Consider the following 18,027-nt stretch of genomic DNA (forward strand, 5'->3'; position numbering starts at 1 on the left):
CTTACATCATATTTGAAAGAACACTTGTATTCTTTTTTCAGTACAGGTAAACTGAAACAACAGGACCATGTCAGTTTTTCTTTACAGTGGAGAATTAATTTTCCTCGTCATCGTCTTTTCATTTTTGACGTCAGGTAACAGAACTGTTGCTGTTTAAACTCAGCTACAAACCTGGTCAAAACATCTGTCGGGACACTTAAGGAAATTAAGCGCGAAGACTCACTTTGCTAAAGCAACTCGTAATCTACTTCTTATAAAAGCTTAAGAATGTTGTTGTAAGGGCCTGTGTTTGCTGTCCCTCTCTCCCCCAAGCAAGTCAAGCAATGTTGATCGTGATGAAAAAGAATTGAATTCATTACATCAACACTGCTCTGGGGAGATGGGAGAGGGAAATTACGTCGCTAGTTGACCAGGGTTGCAGTTATAAAAACGGCTCATTACCTAAGAAATTTGTTTGTTTTGTTTCGTTTCTCCAGTAAAAGGTGCGAATCCATCTGCCGAGCAAGTTCTTATTTCAACGCTGATGGAAAGTTACAACAGGAATGCTCGTCCAGTACTAAACAGGAAAAGGTCCACAAATGTCACTTTTGGACTAGAAGTTGTCCAGTTAGTAAATGTGGTAAGAATTTAATTCAATTGTTTAATAATAACACAAGCGTCAGTAATGATTTTCATGCCATTTAAAGACAGTTTTTTTTAACTAAGGCCATCCCCATAAAATGTTTCGTTTCGCATCGCCCTCCCTCTCGTGAAGGTGGGTCGGTCGGTCGGGCAAAAAAAAAAAAAGAAAAAAAGAATGAACACATGATTGCATATTAAATCTCAGGTTTAGTCTGCAAGATGTATATTAACAGGACTATCAAATGTCTAAAAAGGCTACAAAAACGAAGCATAGATGATAATTTAAGACAATTGGTGTTAATAAGACAAGATCGTGTGCTTGTAAATTAAAGTACTTGCTTCTTTACAAGTGATTCAGGAATTTTTTTTTTTTACTTTTCCAAAAAAAATGGGTCGGTCGGGCGATGGGAAACGAAACATTTTATGGGGATGGCCTACGCAGACATATATTGCCAGTGGCTTGCCTAGAAGATGTCGTGTTTAAAAAAGAATCATTCGGTGATAACCACAAAAATAAAAGGGAAGATCAAGACGGAAGTAAGTGAGCTATTGCTCCGGGTTCGTCGAAAGATGTAGGTTAAGTTTAACCCCGGGGTTAAGCCAAATCTAAGCAAAGTTTTCTTGTCCAGGAACATGTCATGGAGCTTATAATATACTGAGTGTTAAGGTGTTGAGCCTTCACTCCAGGATTCAGTTATGATATCACAGAATTATAACCTGTAGAATCTATAGTAAAATGAATACAATCGTGGGTAAAAAAATCAATCCTGGATTAGCTTAGAATGTCTTTAGGGACTGATTCGGGCCCATACTAGGCTGAAGACAGCTTCGCCGAACGGTTAGGCGTTGGACTCGCAGTCCAGAGTCTCCGACTCCGCTACTGACTCCAGTCCTGAACACTGATTGGAGGATTTTTCACAGGAGTCCAGAGTTCAGCACTCCGACCACGGCTTATAAACAGCCCCGGGGGGGTGGGGGGGGGGTACTTTAGGAATTTCTGCGTGGGGATGTGCCGCTGGGACCCTGGAACCCTTATCCTACCCTTTACTAGAGTAAACTCCCTAAATCCCCCTATCCTAGAGTAGCTGTTTCCCTAGTCTAGATAAAATCTTCAACCAACTGATCAGTTTCCTAAAAAATGATACCCTATTCTAGACCCAAACGCTCTGATTTACATACCCTATCCTAGAGTAAACTGCTTGAAAACCATACCCTTCACAGCGGCACATACCCATATAGCCACTATATGGCAGTACCCTCCCCCCCCCCCCCCGGGGTAAACAGCCAAGTTACTGGCTTGTCTCTGGCAAGAGCTTTATCCTCTCTTATCTCTGGTCTGTTGGGATTCTTATGCAAGCATGTTTTTAAGCTTAAGCTTGGACATTTGTACGGCCGAAGGTAAACCTGAAGGAATGATATATATATATATTAATAATCCTCTGCTAGACATCGTTTTACTTTGGCACTTTTTAAAATAAAGATTCATGCCATGAGAAATCAAAAGACGGTGGTGGGAGTTAGTTTCTTACAGAAACGTAATTACTGAGCTCTCCCGGAGATTTCCAAGTTGAAACAGCTCAAACTTTGCAATTAAAATACATACGCAAAGTGTATTAGCACACTTAGTTTGATCTCAATATATAAGGGTAGATTTTAATGCTCCCTACGAATATATTACTCCAGTTCTGTTTTTCTCCTTACAGGATGACCGTAATCAGATGATAACAACTAACGTTTGGGTTAGACAAGTAAGTACTTTTCAATGAATCGGCTTTATCATTTTGTATCTCGCCGGGTTTTTGAAAACGTACTTAGTACCGAAAATTACAGCCATTTGAGGTAAAAAAAGACACGTTTCTTTTATATGACAATCCTAAAAGTCATTGTATCCTTTGTATGGAGGACATAAAGAGTTTGTTTTGTAAATAAACACAACTGTTGCGTTGCATTTCAGAGATGGAAAAATGAGCTGTTAACGTGGAAAAGGGAGAATTACAACGGTGTTAAAATAATAAGAATCGACCCCAGCTTGGTATGGATACCAGACATTGTCCTGTACAACAGGTTCGTAAAACACTCTGTTTGGTGAAAGAGGGTGTTCTACCGGTGAAATGTTTCCTGACAAGATCTTATCTTAATAAGACAGTGGTCAAATTCAGACGTCGAGTTTTTCATATAACGAACCTAATTCCTTAAATTAAGTACATGAACAGACAGGTCGACGTTTGAATCGATTAAGTCTAACATGTCTAATTTGGGTCGACCCACGTCCGACTGGTAATTTCGATTGCGGAGCGACTTCTTTTTAAACCGGTCGAACCTCTCATGTCCCCAATCTAACGTTCGACGTTTAGGACCTGAATTGAATCCAATACGTTTTTATACGAGTGATTAAACAAAATTACCTTATCAAATTAATTTTTTTTTTCAGTGCAGACAGTGTGTTCAGCGGTGGCCTTGAGAAATACAAGACACGAGTTATCCTAGAGGACGATGGTCGTAATGCATGGTACAGCCCAGCCTCGTTCCGAAGCACTTGCAATATTGATGTGACGTACTTTCCCTTCGACGAACAAAAATGTTCCATGAAGTTTGGCTCTTGGACATTTGTGCTAACAGACTTGGACATAGACGCTGAAACGTCGCCCACATTCTCTGATAAGTACGTAAAAAGTGCAGAGTGGGATCTTATTAAGGCCTCTAAGACGCGAAACGTTCAGTTTTACGAATGCTGCTCGATTCCGTTCGCCGATGTTACCATTGAAATGGTTATTCGTCGCAAGCCGCTGTTCTATGCCTTCAACTTGATAACCCCGTGTATGATCATGTTGTCTATGATTCTTCTCGGGTTTTTTCTTCCTCCTGAATCAGGCGAGCGCATCACCCTGAGCATCACGGTCTTGCTAGCCATGGCTGTGTTTCTACAACTGGTCGCGGAAACTTTGCCTCGCAACTCAGAAACGATCCCGCTGCTCGGCAAATTTTACATTACCATCATGGCGGAGATATCCATGTCCCTGATGTCAACCTGCTGGGTGTTAAACATTCATCACAGAAACTCCGGTCGCTCCGTCGTGAAGATTCCATCGTGGGTTGAAAAATTTGTTCTCGGCTGGCTGGCTAATATACTGTGTGTAAGAAAGCCTGCAATTAAAATGGAGAAAAGTTCAAACGAAGGCAAAAGCGGGGATTGCCATGGTGACATCCAAATACTTGCGCAGGAGCCCACAATGAGCGCTGAAGAGCATGCGCTGTTACCAATGAATCACGTGACTCCCGTGTGTCGTTCGATAGCAAAGGTACAGAAAAGGCTTTCGCTTCCAAATGGCATGCCCAAGAATTCCGAGCAAAATTCAAAGAGAACCGAGGAAGATATTGCGAAAGACTTGACAGTGCTTGCAGAGCACACAAAATTGAATAGACAAATTGATGAAAATCAAAAGAAATGGAAACACGTTGCCATGGTGATGGACCGATTTTTCTTCTGGTTTTTCGTCATCACCGTTCTTATTTCTACGTTAGTGATATTCAAAGAAAAAATACGACAGGAAAGTTCTGGCTCCTCTCGGATAACCTCATGATTCAATAAAGACCTTACGGGTGGCCGTTGGTATGCCAAGGTTCTATCCTAACCGGAAAAGTTTACTACAAGACTATCAAGACAAGACTGAGAAATTCAAAGGGATATCCTGGCTCGAAATACGACAGAGAAGACTCCAGGAGGCCATACAAGTTCTTCCCAAGCTTTCCCAGTTTGAGACATATCCCAACTATTATGGTCTCTTGTTGATGAGACATATAAAACTTTCGGTACAAAAACAGTTTTGTCTCTTATTCGTATGGATCTTTAAGATGATATGTGCAATGTTTTTGGACTCCGACGGCCAATTGTTGTTGGAGAAGTTTTATACGCACTGAAAAGATTGCCAAATATTTCAAAAAACATCAGTATTATAAAAATAACAACAACAACTTGCAGAACATGAAGAGATTTCTATGAAACAAGGCATCATAGGCAATGTAAAGAGAAATAAGAAATAAACCTTTGCCAAGTGACCTAAAATGGGCGCGACCACGTCACCCGATAAATTAAAGCACCTCTCGTGTGCCCTCCTAGAACATAGAACATGGTCTTCTGGGTATTTAAGATACGGGTCAAATTGTTCAAAATTCGAGGTGATTCATGTAATGGGTTCATAAAGAAGTTTAAAACCAAAAAATACCACGAGGGCTTGTTCGAGGAATAGAACACGATTTGTATTGTTATTCAATATATTCTTAAGAAAAAGCTTCATGAAGCCGCACAATGAGGCACATAGGCTGCGAAAACATCCGTTTCCCCTCGCTCTTCGTAGACGGATGTTATCGCAGGCTATGAGGCACAGTGAAGAAATAAAATTTCAGGTGCATTGAAGTAATATAACAGGAGCAACAATCACATTCTGTTCCCTCAACTTTAACTGTCTAATTTTCATTGCAACGCAGTCTCCTAGAGAGTATGAAGCTTATATGTACCATACAATCCAAACTAATGTTAAATTAGTTTCCAAACTGTTCTGTTCACAACAGCGGAAATAATATCTCTCTCAGCATGAGAAACTGTTGGTCGTCTTCTATTTATTATTACCAAAGGTCAATCTCTCAGTCTGGGACTTCAAGAAAATGATTAAAACATCAAACTTTTTCTTCATAAATGAAAAGATTTTATTGTGTTCCGAATAACACACAATGTTTTGTGAAATTTTGTAAAGATGAATTTGACCGTGTATGAAAATACACTCAGTTTGGTTTGTTTAAGACCAGCCAAGTTGTGTCTTAGATTTGATTAAAAGCTTTGATGGAGAAAGATTTGCATTTGCAAAATAGAATTCGAGAGAGCGACACTCTCTACAAATTTAAACAAATAACAGTCTATCCTTATAAAAAATGAAGGACCGATCGAAACACCGTTTTCACTCGCGAGGAGTTCAGTAGTTGATCATGGTGAGTCCGATCCCATTTTTACAAATTATTTTTCAAGGTATAGTCGGTAGTTGAAGGCAAAACAAGAGCACCTTTCAGAGGTGTTACAGGTGTATATAAGTCCCGTACCCTCAAATACGTTCTTTCAGAAAATTAAAATGCACAACCCTTACGCTTCCTCACAACCGCTTATCGGCAGTCTAAAAGAGCTTAGTTTCTCCCGGCTTAGTTTAAACGATACATTTAGCTATTTACTTTATCAGTTGTTATTACATACGCGTTCACGTCCACAAGAATTAGACATGGGTCAGTATTGACCTGAGAGCATAGCCTAAGATAAATTTTAACCGGAGACGGTGGTTGCTGCTGATTTTTTTGATGGTCAAGACAAATAAGTACCGTATTTTCTCGATTAAATACCGTCCCCAAATAAACGTCGTTTCTGGCAGCTAAAGGGAAGTTGTAGATAAGTCCATCCAAAATTTACTTGTGGTTTTATAAACTTTAACTATACTTAGTGTTAATAACAGCGATAAGATTAGAACAGCGCAGTTCATTCGTTGAAAACGAAGGGCAAAAGTTGAAAGAGAAAGGGAGACCGGCGTAGAAAGGAAAAACCATTCCCATGCATTTTTCTCGCCCCCTCGCCGAGACAACAACACTGAAAAACTTCATTTCCATTATTTTTCTTATCTTTTTCAATTACATTGTGTATATACTTTTATTATACATATTTACGTTTTTTAGTTAATTTTTCATATATTTGAAATGTAGCTTAATTCACAAACTGAAAATAAATTAAAGATAAAAATAAGGAATAAAGAAAAGGATAATAGATGAGCATAAGCTAAAGCATAGCAAGAATGGCTTAGCGAAAACATAAAAACGAGACAAAAAAAAGATGAAGGTAAGCTTTCTTTCCGGTCACGTTTAAATAAAACCACTAGCTGTGCATATTTTTTTTTAAAGCCTTCAGTTAATGAACCTCCGCCATGCTAAAAGCTGTTTTATTACATGCCTGGTAAGCCGCGTGTTCAAATGTGGTGGTGTATATTAATATCCTGGCACACTCTTCCCACTTATTGCTTGACTTAAGATAGTAGTGGCCCTTGTCTAAGGTACGGTATTAAAAACGGACGACAAAAACGTGCAACTTGGGGGGTAATTACATGAAACCGGGACGAACTCGGACCGGTATGAGTTGGTATCTTTCACCATACATTTCGTTTCATGCATTTACATGGGACCGGCCCAAAAACGAATTCAGAGCGTTAGATAAAGTTCACAATTTTCTGGGATCAGTAAAATCTGCGGTTCTCTCCTCACTGTCTTAAATGGCGTAAATGGTGTACCTGTTAGGACATTTAGTGAATAACATGTTATATAGCTACAAGAATCTCCTGTTTTTGAGTTTGTACCGGTCTCATGTAATCAACGAAGTGTTTCATACCGGTCTCATGAAAACGACTGCACAAATGAGAAATTCGTACCGGCCTGAGTTCGTCCTGGTCTCATGTAATTACCCCCTTGTTTTGCAACATTGCTGCAAAACGAGTTGAAAAACGATGTTGCGCGTCTTACCACCCACTTTCAAACCTGTCTTGCAACAAATCAGGTTGTTGCAGGTTGCGAAAAGTTGATGCAAAAAGTAAAGAGTAGTTCTACTTTCTGCAAAAAAATTCGCACGTGCTGCGTGTTTTAACGACCCAATGCAAACTTGTTTTACAGCAAGAGACGTAACTCCCGTGTATGGCTTGACTCCCGCGTAATTTTATCCAATCAGAATTCAGTATTCGCGCAAACGTGACTTGCAGCAACCTTTATTTGTTGCAAGACAGGATTGAACGCGGGTAGTAAAACGCGCGCTCGCTCTGCAGCTCATTCTGCCTGTGATCAATTTTTGAATCCCTGAAATACGTCATCCCCGTCTCTTTCGCACGTAAAAGTAGCTTGAAACATTTTCGCAAATTAATTGTTGAGAAAGATGTACTTTTGGTACAATAATGTCCAATTTCAAAACCCGACGATTGCTATGGAATTTCATGCACTTAACCGATGAACTGTCGTCATGCGCAATGCAAGAGCTTACGTCACCACTGTCCGAAAATCAAGAGACTTTTCATAAAAGAAAAACGAATCTTCTGCATTGTGGAGTTATATAAAAAGAGAGATATAAGGGAAATTTTAATCATACTACTCCTGGTGCTTCGTTTTTCCCTAACTACACTTCTCTTGTGTTTTGAAACACACATCACGCGACAATTTGAACTTGGCCGACATGTTGACAATTCCTTTAACAATCAGAGCCCAACGTATCGTTCAATACTGATTATAACAGGTCTGTATTTATTGCTGTTAACTCTCCCTTTAAGTTTATAAGTTCCCAAATTACACACAACAGAAATATCACATCGTAGAATTTCCTGAATTTTCCTAAGGTACAACGTTAATGAATATCTTTCAAAATTGGCTTCATCCTGGAAATTACGAGTTCGATTAGTAGAGAGTACAACTTAATCTTCCGCATTATTACACTTACAAATCAAAGTTATTAGCTATGTCAAAATTTATGTAAAACACGCACGTATTGGCCACTCTTTGCAGCCAAAACAAATAGTTATAAACTGAGTGAGCCAAGAAAAAGGGTTGTCGTTTAAAAAAATAAGAGTCAAGTTCTTTTCTGGTTTCACGGTCGGTGATTTGAACATCCTTTACTGGTTGATCACGAATTGTACAATCGTCAATTCTTAATTTTGAGGCAATGTACTGATCTCTCTCTTGAAAAAGAAAACATCGGATTGTGGTCTTACAATCAAGTATTTAAAAGCCGGCAAAGAGACATTTCTTAAATTGGAATTAAATCGAATTTCGAACTACTTTCTGCTTCCCTATTTTAAAACAACCAAAACCGTTTTCCTACTTTTAATTTAGGTGAAAATTACGAGTGAAAATTGGCAGATCTAGGATATCATTTACCACGTCGGAAGGTCGATTAAAAAGAGCAGGAAAAAGTCATTCAACTTTGTCTAAAATTCATGACAGCCTAGCCACTCTTTGTGTCGCACTCGCCTTTTTTCCATTAAGATCAATGACAACTTTTGCATTTTTTACAATCAATAATTAAAAAGTTTAAGCGATTTCTCATCAATTCGTGGGAATTGTGGTCTGGTTGCAATTGATTGTAATCAAATCCGATTTGGTTTTCCGACCAGTGACAGACATACCCTTTGGACAAGGTAACAAATTGAAAACCGTAGAACACAGATAAAGACTTGCTTTCCAAACCACATCATTATGACAGAGACGAACTAAATGCCAGGATAATGCTGACAGCTTTAGAGGAAAGTATCTATCTTGAGGCGTAGCTAACACTCCGCGAATTTATCTTCAAAGGCCGACCATCGATCGCAAAGAATATTGCTCACCTAGCGTTCTATTAGAATCCCTGCTACTTCAAGATTTCATTGGAAAAATATTTAGTCTCGTCCAGTACAAGAAATCAGTTATTTTGCATAGCTCTTCGCGTTTCTCAGAAAGTCGAAGCTTCTGTCAATCGACAATTGGCAATTCAGAAGATTTTAGAAATCTCGGCGATCTTAAAAAAGGCCCGTGTGAAGAGCAACAAGGCATCGATTAACTCACTGCAAAAATCAGGGCCTTTTTACTCGTTTTCGCTAGTCAGGAATCAATGAAAGGTAAGTAGCGACAGAAATACTTCATAACGTAACGATGTTTGATTTTTGTAAATTATATCAACATCAGTAGAAGCTCTTTTGAACTCTAAAGTATACGCGGGCAGGTGTGCAGTTTACTACGAAATCTATATTCCTTTCTTTGACTCCCGCTCATTTAATTAGCATAACACTATGGATACTTTCGTCCTGCATGTTCAAAAACATTACAGGAGAACTTGAAAAATGCTATGTACTTAGTTTATATAGCTTTATCTTTAAGAAAATACATTTTCGCCCCGTTTTTACTGTGTATTGCTCTTTATAAAGTGGACAGTTTGTAAGCCTTGATGTAGACTAGCTACATTTCTTGTTTCACCCTTTTTTGACTTTTTTGTTTTACCTGTAAATTCACTCCCAAAACCGGGTTCTTCATCTAAATACCGACTGCTTTTAATCAGTGATTAACCGCAATAAGTTGTTACTGAGTACTGAGTGAAAATAGCAAAATGAGGTTCCTAGATCGGCGCCCTTAAATTCTAGTTAAAGAACCAATTTATAACGACCTTAGAGTAGAGACTTTCATGGTCGCAATAGAAGTAGCGCTAGAGAATTAGATGAAACTAAAGAACAAAACACTGTGAAAATAATCCACATTATTTTAATAATGTGTTTAAAAACACCTAAGTGTGTCAGAGAAAAATGAGAAGGAACCTATACCATCCGATTGGTACGACACTCAGTGAAAATTTATTATGAGAGAGGATCGAAAAAAAGTTCAAAATGAATTTGTCTTACCGAATTAAGCGAAACTGTGATAGTTCGTAGTGATTGAAAGAAGCAGATATAAAAAGGCCAAGAACGCGTGGAAGTAGCGTTCTGCTTGCAATTTTTTCTTTAATTTTTAACAATTAAACTTCAAGATTTCCTTGAGTTCGAAGTACCCGTCGTCCACCAAACTTTGCCTTTTAATTTGCCTAAATTCATCATTGCTCAACTTTTTATGAACTTGTAACTGATCTTGATAACCGAAATGATTCCGTCCGGCAACTTGCCGGCCAGTTGATTGAACGCTAGCTGTTCACATGTGTTCAAGCGCTGATTTTGTCAGTTAGGGTTTTACCCCTCATTTAAACAAGGCCCGTTTTAAGTCTAAAAGTTATTTTCTGAGTTGGCTTTTCAGAAAAAACTGCTAGAGGCCTCGTTAGTCTTACTAGTCCACTTTGTCCTTTTACGTTTGTTATTTGAATTGTTTGCAAAGCGGCTTTCTCGAAAATTCCCTGAGCAAGGGTCACCGTGCGCCAACAATTAAAAAATATATATTGATTCACTTGATCTTGCAGAAACTTAACATGAATTCCTTCTCATGGGGAAGTTTGGTTCTCGTTGGAGTCCTCTTAGTAACAATACAGGGTAAGATTTGCTGAGATACCATTATTTATCCCTTATCCCATACCATAAAGAATACAGCCAATCAGAAGGCTACAAACGGTGAGAAAGTTAGTTGAGACGCTTTGCCCTAAAGGAGGGTCTCAAAGTGGTTGATCGTCCGCCGTCAAACGGCCTAGAAATTAAATTAAATATCAACCGTCAAAAAAGGTTATTTTTTTACCGTCAACCGTCACATATGAAGATAGATTAATCGTCAAAAAGTTTCATGGTATTTCAGATCTCACTATTTCAGCTTATGACCTTCAAGAGATTCTCGGGATTCTGATTCCTGATGAATCAGCCGCTAAACTGGATAAACTAGTTCCCATGTTCCCAAAAACACTTTTTCTAGACACAGTACAAGACCTTACAACCTGCTTATGTTTGAAAGTACTCCGAAATTTTACAAGTGAAAGGCCAAGACAACCTCTATAACTCAATAGTTCATATTAATTCATACAGGAGTTAATATGTACCCTAACGTTTGGACTACATTTCTACTAAATAACCGTCAACCGTCAAAAGCTCTAAAATGTAACCATCAACCGTCAGAGCCATCACCCGGTTGAGACCCAACTTCGTTCCCAGGGATCTCTCCTACCCGTCCCTACGGAGAGAGAGAGAACCTGGGAACGAGGTTGATTGAGACCCTCCTAAAGGGCCTTTCTGACCTTTTGCCCACCTCCAGGCAATGTTGTACCGCTGTTCAAGTTACCCGTAGGAAACAAATATCGCCCTAACTTTGAATGGAGAGGAGAGGGGAGGGGCCTGGATTGTTTTGTCCTCCGTAGTTACCCCATTTGATGACATTTGATGTCTCAACAATTTTGTCGCCGATTGTAAAAACCCGTTGAATATTCTGCGTATTCCACGACCAATTATTTGAAGGAAGGCACTAATTCGAGCATTTACCTATAAAAACAGCGCACTAATATCAAGGCTGGCTTTAATTAGCGACGGAGTCGGTGTCAGAGCCGTTAGCGGAGTCAAAAGAGCGCTTATGACCTTGTGAAAATTAAAAATCGGAGTGGTAAGCAGAGTCATAAGTGGAACGGAATTGGAGTCAGAAGAATCAGAACGTTTTCATTTTCTTCCGACTCCGCTTATGATTGCGACGTTTACGATCTAGCGAAAACCAGATTGTCGGAGTCGGAACACACGCAGACTGAGCTGAAGGATAAACCAACCGCAATGCACGTTCTCGAGCTTTGTGTTTGGTTTAGTTCTTCCGCTTCTGCTTACGACTCCGACAACCTAGTTTCACTTGATCGTAAACGACGGAGTCGTAAGGGGAGTCAGAACGCTCTTTTCACTAGATCTTTGCCTCTGATTACGATTCTGACTCTGACTGTCGCTAGTGAAAACAAGCCTTAAGGAATTAACGACCATATTAATTTATGTGGCAGTTGGAGGGACGTTTGGAAATAGAACCATTACACCTGAAGAGCGACTGATAGATGATTTGCTTGAAAACTACACAAAGGAAGCCAGGCCCGTAAAGAACCCAAAGGACAAAATTGAAGTCGAGTTTGGATTTGAACTAGTGCAGTTAGTACACGTGGTAAGTGAATGAAAACAAATCTGCGACTTCACTCTCTGCGCCCTCCCCCCATCCCCCCCCCCTTCCCCCATTCCAGCTCATTCGCCTCTCTTACTCCGAACATGAGCTAACATGTAGGCTTAGTTTCTGTTACATTTTCAACTTCAGGACCTAACTTGTACCACTGTTCTTTTACATAAAATTCAAAGCCGGTCTAGTTCTTCTTGTAGACTATAGTAAACTTATTACGGTTCGTCTCAATTATCATTTAAAAGTGTCAGACTACACATTTGTAAGCGAACGAAGAACTCACTTTGTAAAACGTCGACAGTTAAAAAAAATCAGTACAGATTACCTTTTCACCTCCTCCGTCAGTATAACCTTCAGCAATTCGTAACTAGGTTTTAGTGTCATCATCCGGGCTGGTGTAGTCCACAATATGAGTGCTAACCGTGACATGGAAGTTTCTCACAACTTGTGTGGAAGTAGCCTCGTTCCTGGGCCCTATAGAAACGATGTTGGAGTGGAACCAGTTGACTGTTACTCTCAATTAGTTATTGAATGAATAGGTCAATTAATTCAAGATGTTATTGGTAATCTCACTTTTAGGTGAACCGTGATGTTTAAATTTACACGATTGTCAGACGGTATTGTTATAATTTGACTCAAATTTTCATTGTGATTCCAGAACGACCGGAACCAAAGGATCACAACGAACGTTTGGGTTCGGCAGGTAATGATTAGTTACCTATAAACATCTCTTTAACCGTCTGAGAAGCAGACATCAGTCTGAAACGTCATGGTGCGTTGTAAATTCCGTGATCTCAAAACAAAACCTATAATCTTTTAATAGATTTGGACTAATGAGCTGTTGACGTGGAACCCACATGATTACAATAATATAACGGCCGTTAGACTTGACGCCTCCCGTATTTGGATCCCAGATATTGTGCTTTACAACAGGTGAGTGATGACGGCTGGAGATGCTTGTTGCTTGTAGTTTCAGCCAACTGCAAAACCCTCTTTAACTCCTGACTAAGTAACTCTCAAAAGAGTCAGTCAAATAGCCAGATGAAAGTTTCTAGTCGAATACTGGAAAGCAGTGCCCCCCCCCCCCCCACCCCTCTGGCCGCGAACGTTTGGACATTTCATGAGTAGAACTATGTTACATGTTCCCACCTGCCCTCGTTGATGAGATCCTCCACGGTTGAGAAGACGAGGTTCGTGACACAATCAATTTAAGGTGGCTCGATACAGTTTTTCAGGGTCAATACCTCCCAAGTTTGAGCGTAAAATACATCGCCATAAACAAGGATTTGGAAAAATTAACACCACAGTTGTATTAGATAAAGATGAAAATTTGTTATGATCAGGGTTACAATGACATCGGAGTTGTCATAGCAACGAAATGACGCCATTCCCTATTTTACTTCCAGCAGTATTTCTCGGCACTGGGAACTGTTCTTCCCAAATCGTTTACTGGAGCTTTTACCTACGATAGCTGCCTCGATGTTCGTGAAGTTTAACCGAAATCTGTAAGAGCGTTATCGAGATATTTTGGGATGAAGTTTTTCTGTCTTCTTTATTTAATACAACTGTGGTGTCAATTTTTCCAAATCCTTGTTATGGCGATGCAGTTTACGCTCAAACTTGGGAGGTATTGACCTTGAAAAACTATATCGAGCCACCTTAAGAACAACAGGCTCAATGGCAAGACTTCGGCTTGTCCCATGCGAGCCTCACACGCAGACGTTCCTTTGGTTCGTCATGAAATTAATCTTCCCCAAGGAACGTTCGTGGGGAAGGACCGCGTGACGAAGCCCTGTGAACGCTTGCTTGGCAAGTTAGTCCCATGTATCTCTTCTTGGCCATAATTTCTTGCGACACGGGACACCACATGCGACGCCTCCACTACCCCAACCCCTCCCCCATGACAAAGTTGTGGAAAACTTGGGCATTTTCTCACAAATCTCCAAGCCCTGGTTCCTGAAAAGCCGATAATCTATCATCCGATTACAAATTAATCCACAATTTTTTAAATTTCTTATTCCCCGGATAACTAATCGTGGGTTAAAAAAGTTGTTCCTGAAAGCGAAATTATCCCGCAATTAACTAATCCCAGATTAGTGCTTAAAAAACCGGTTTAACGGGTTTTTCGACCGCCTGCTTCTAAAAAATGGCGCGAAAATTGGCGACATCGCATGGTTTCTTCACGTCTGCCTTTCGAGATTGTGTCTTAGGATTTCTACTCGATATTTTATTGACTCTCGGTCAAACCTATATCTGCCGCGAAGTTCTTTGTCTGTTAGTTGGTCGAGGTCAATTTCTCGATGTTGGAACTTTCTTTCTCGTATTTGTAAAACAGTAAGTCCGCCTTTTTACTTGTTTTGACAAACTTTTTTCCCCGATTAGTGAGTTAATCGTCCTCGCTAGGTGGCTAAAATTTAAGACGTAGTTAATTCCTAGATTAGTCTTAATCGTGCTTTCCGAGGAACAGAATCTAATCTTGGAATAAAATTTATTCCGCGACTAGCGATATTTAATCCTGGAGTAGCGATAATCGGCTTTCCAGGAACCGGGGCCAGAACATTACACGTCTTCACCTCTTTAATGTTATGGAAAGATGCTTTTGCAAGTTTCTCAAAATTTTATCAGAGAATGAAATTCTTTCAGTACCGAGTCTGGAATCGTCAAGGTCAGTGTTCCTTCTTTGTTATTTTCAGTGCTGACAGTGAGTTCAGCGGTGGGACGGAAAAATACAAGACGCCTGTTATTCTAACTAACAAGGGAAAGTGCAGTTGGTATTGTCCTGTATCTTTCACCAGCACTTGTCCTATAAATGTGCAGTATTTCCCTTTCGACCAACAGAAGTGCGTATTGAAGTTTGGTTCCTGGACTTATGAGGTGAAGAAACGTAAAAGTGCAGCTGAGTACAAGTTTACTTTTATAGACCAAATAAGGGAATCGCTCTAGCCAATCACAACACGGGTACCAAAAACCAATAAACCAATCAGAATTTAGACCAAAGGCGGGAAAACGCGTGAAGTATGCAAGCAGAAGCATTTAACTACTGATACAAGTCAAAACTGATTTTGATTGGTTAATAAGAAAAAAAGAATAAACACCAGTTCTAACAGCGAGCAGATTCATTTATAGCATGTGGGTAAAGTCGTCGCATTTTGCAGTTCATTCATTTGCTCATTAAACAGGTATTTTACAGAAAAAGTCGTTGGATACCCCCAAGATAAGAAATTTCTGTGAACACCGGTCTGCTTTGCGAGCAGAGGCGAACATATGATAGCAGAGTACCCAAAAACAATTACAATTTTGAATATCCCTGGAATTTGGTTTACTTATTTTAGTGGCAAAATGCAACGTGCGTTTCATTAAAAATCAGCAAAGTGATATACGATCCTGTCAATGTAAGAATTTCAGTCTCAATCAAGCGTCACGTCTGATAAGGGGGGGACGGGGAACGGATCCCCGGACCCTCCCCCTGGATACGCCACTCAGGGTGACGCATTTGTTTCTCTTTCACATCATGAACCATCCTCGGTGACCCAGGGGCAGTCAGTCGGGCCGGATTAAAATTTCAAGCATGGGCGGAAGAACCCCTGGGTACCGACTCTCACCGGACCATTTCCAAACTGTCAAGAGAATGCTGGTTCCTGATTGGGCACAAAAAATGCTTTGTATTATTGTGCCCAATCGGCGAACAGCTTCTCCTGAGTTCTTTTCGTCAGTTCGTACACGACGGCTTATTATCTCGCCACAGTTGCCCGGTTCGTTCACCAAGCTTTCCTAACCAGAGACGAAGGAACTATGGATGAGTCGAAAAACGTTTCGGATGCTATTAGCAGTAGCAATTTAATTTGCACTGAGAAAATTGTTTCTGACGGATCGCCATGTATCGTAAATAGTAGGAAGTTTAAGATGAAGTGGCGACGGGAAAGTGAAAAAAGTAATAGCTTGACAAGGCAAAACAACAACTTTGCACGTGCATCACGCTTTTTTGTATATTTCTTTGCCGTCACTACACGACTACCACGTGAAAATGCCTAATTTCACGTTTTGTGAAGGACGTAAACAAGCAATGACAAAATTTTCTTTCTCTTTACGAACTTGGATATGGTTGATAGAAATTCAGCTCCAGAAGAGTTCGCTTGCATTTGACAAAGTAAGTGAGTTGGAATAATCACGATAGAGACTGACAAAATGTGAGTTCACTCTTCATGCGACGTTTTTGTGGTTGTCAGCTGTCGTGGCATATTAAACTCCCTAATATTTACGAAGGCGTGATAGATGCAAGCGTGAATACCTGTTGTAAACTCAAGCTTGTATTTTTGGAAAAGCGTCTTTAGTTTTCGTGTAGACAGTGGTTGTCTTTACACTAGGCTGTTAAGTAAGACTTAAGAGCTGCTAAGTTTTACTTAACCAAAAATGCTTGTGTGAAGGCCTATTTTACAAGCAAAATCTCAAGTAACTTTACTTTGCATCTCATTAAAACCGACTTAGCGAACTTGCGGTTTCCAAGCTCTGAGAAAGGCGAAGCAAGTCAATCAATCTTAATTACGTTGCGTGGGAAAACCTGACGAAAAAAGATGGGTTTTGTGTGAAGCTTCCTTTTTCTTGAAGAATTTAAAATTTACTTGTCTTGAAATATTTCTTAGCTTATTCAGGCTCTAGTGTAAAGACTACCAGTCTTTTGCAATGTAGCGTTTATATCAAACTGAAAGATTCCTGACTGCGTACATTTCTTTGGTGCATGAGTCAGACAAGCCGTAGGCTGCGATCATGCCCTCTCCCTTTCTCTCTGAATCTGCTTTCGTGAGGAAAGAAGCCAAAGAAGCAAAAAAAAAAAAGTAACGCCTGATCTCAGGTTAGACAAGCCGTGATCGAGTCAATAGCCGTCGTGTACGAACTCACGAAAAGAACTCAGGAGATGCTGTTCGCCGATTGGGCACAATAATACAAAGCATTTTTTGTGCCCAATCAGGAGCCAGTAATCGCTTGACCGTTTGGAAATGGTCCGGTGAGAGTCGGTACCCAGGGGCTTTTCCGCCTGTGCTTGAAAACTTTTGTCGCGCCTTTTCTCCCGGCCCGACTGACCGCCCCTGGGTCTCCGACGATGATCATGAACTGGTGCAAGAATAAGCATGTTATTATTAAAGAGTATGAACGTTCTGCCTCCCCCCAGTGGGTTTTCTTTCCATCCCTGCCATGCGGCATAGCGCCGGCCATTACAACGGCCACTTAATGCAGTCCTACTGGCCGTTGTGGAGACCTTTGGCTTTACAGTGAAAATAATTAAAACCATAAATCTATTTTTTATCCAGGTAACAGAGCTAGATATGAAAGCAGAAAACCGCTCCTCGAAATCACAGTATGTAGAAAGTGCCGAGTGGGAACTGGAAGATGTGACGAAACAAAGAAATGAGCGGAAATACGCGTGCTGCAATGAGCCACTTGCCGATATCAGCATCACTATTTTGATAGACAGAAAACCTCTTTTTTATCTCTTTAATCTTGTCATTCCGTGTTTTATAATCTTGTCTATGGTTCTGCTGGGATTTTTCCTGCCACCTGCATCTGGGGAAAGGATCACGCTGAGCATCACAGTGCTTCTGGCCATGGCTGTGTTCCTGCAGCTTGTAGGGGAGAGCTTACCACGTAACTCAGAGACGGTGCCACTCTTGGGTAAGTTCTACATCACCATCATGGCAGAGATATCCATCTCACTGATGCTGACTTGCTGGGTCCTGAACATTCACTATCACGGGTCTGGAAGCTCCGCAAAAGAGG

The 18,027-nt window shown here is 40.3% G+C and overlaps 2 protein-coding genes across 2 annotated transcripts in view; both read left to right on the top strand.

Moving 5' to 3' along the window:
• Nucleotides 1-44: 44 nt before the first annotated feature.
• Nucleotides 45-4,355, top strand: LOC140941494 (neuronal acetylcholine receptor subunit alpha-10-like). Its single transcript, XM_073390496.1, has 5 exons — nucleotides 45-134; nucleotides 477-619; nucleotides 2,325-2,369; nucleotides 2,576-2,685; nucleotides 3,053-4,355. Exons 1-5 carry the CDS (start codon nucleotides 68-70, stop codon nucleotides 4,200-4,202), a joined length of 1,515 nt encoding a protein of 504 aa, XP_073246597.1. The 5' UTR covers nucleotides 45-67; the 3' UTR covers nucleotides 4,203-4,355.
• Nucleotides 4,356-10,601: 6,246 nt separating this feature from the next.
• The window catches only part of LOC140940774 (neuronal acetylcholine receptor subunit alpha-10-like), a 9,536-nt gene continuing 2,110 nt past the window's right edge, over nucleotides 10,602-18,027 (top strand). Inside the window, exons 1-6 of the mRNA XM_073389737.1 lie at nucleotides 10,602-10,667; nucleotides 12,092-12,246; nucleotides 12,914-12,958; nucleotides 13,079-13,188; nucleotides 14,949-15,129; nucleotides 17,562-18,027. The exon at nucleotides 17,562-18,027 is cut by the window's right edge and continues 2,110 nt beyond it. Of these exons, the coding sequence (XP_073245838.1) occupies nucleotides 10,607-10,667; nucleotides 12,092-12,246; nucleotides 12,914-12,958; nucleotides 13,079-13,188; nucleotides 14,949-15,129; nucleotides 17,562-18,027 (1,018 nt within the window). The 5' untranslated portion in view covers nucleotides 10,602-10,606. The remainder of the gene's footprint in view (nucleotides 10,668-12,091; nucleotides 12,247-12,913; nucleotides 12,959-13,078; nucleotides 13,189-14,948; nucleotides 15,130-17,561) is intronic.

This window comes from Porites lutea, chromosome 6 (genome assembly GCF_958299795.1).
Source record: "Porites lutea chromosome 6, jaPorLute2.1, whole genome shotgun sequence".
Lineage (NCBI taxonomy): Eukaryota > Metazoa > Cnidaria > Anthozoa > Scleractinia > Poritidae > Porites > Porites lutea.

Coding starts and splice junctions, on each gene's coding strand:
- LOC140941494 (XM_073390496.1), top strand. CDS start 68: ATGTCAGTTTTTCTTTACAGTGGAGAATTAATTTTCCTCGTCATCGTC. Junction 620..2,324: donor TTGTCCAGTTAGTAAATGTG/GTAAGAATTTAA, acceptor TTCTCCTTACAG/GATGACCGTAATCAGATGAT. Junction 2,370..2,575: donor CTAACGTTTGGGTTAGACAA/GTAAGTACTTTT, acceptor GTTGCATTTCAG/AGATGGAAAAATGAGCTGTT.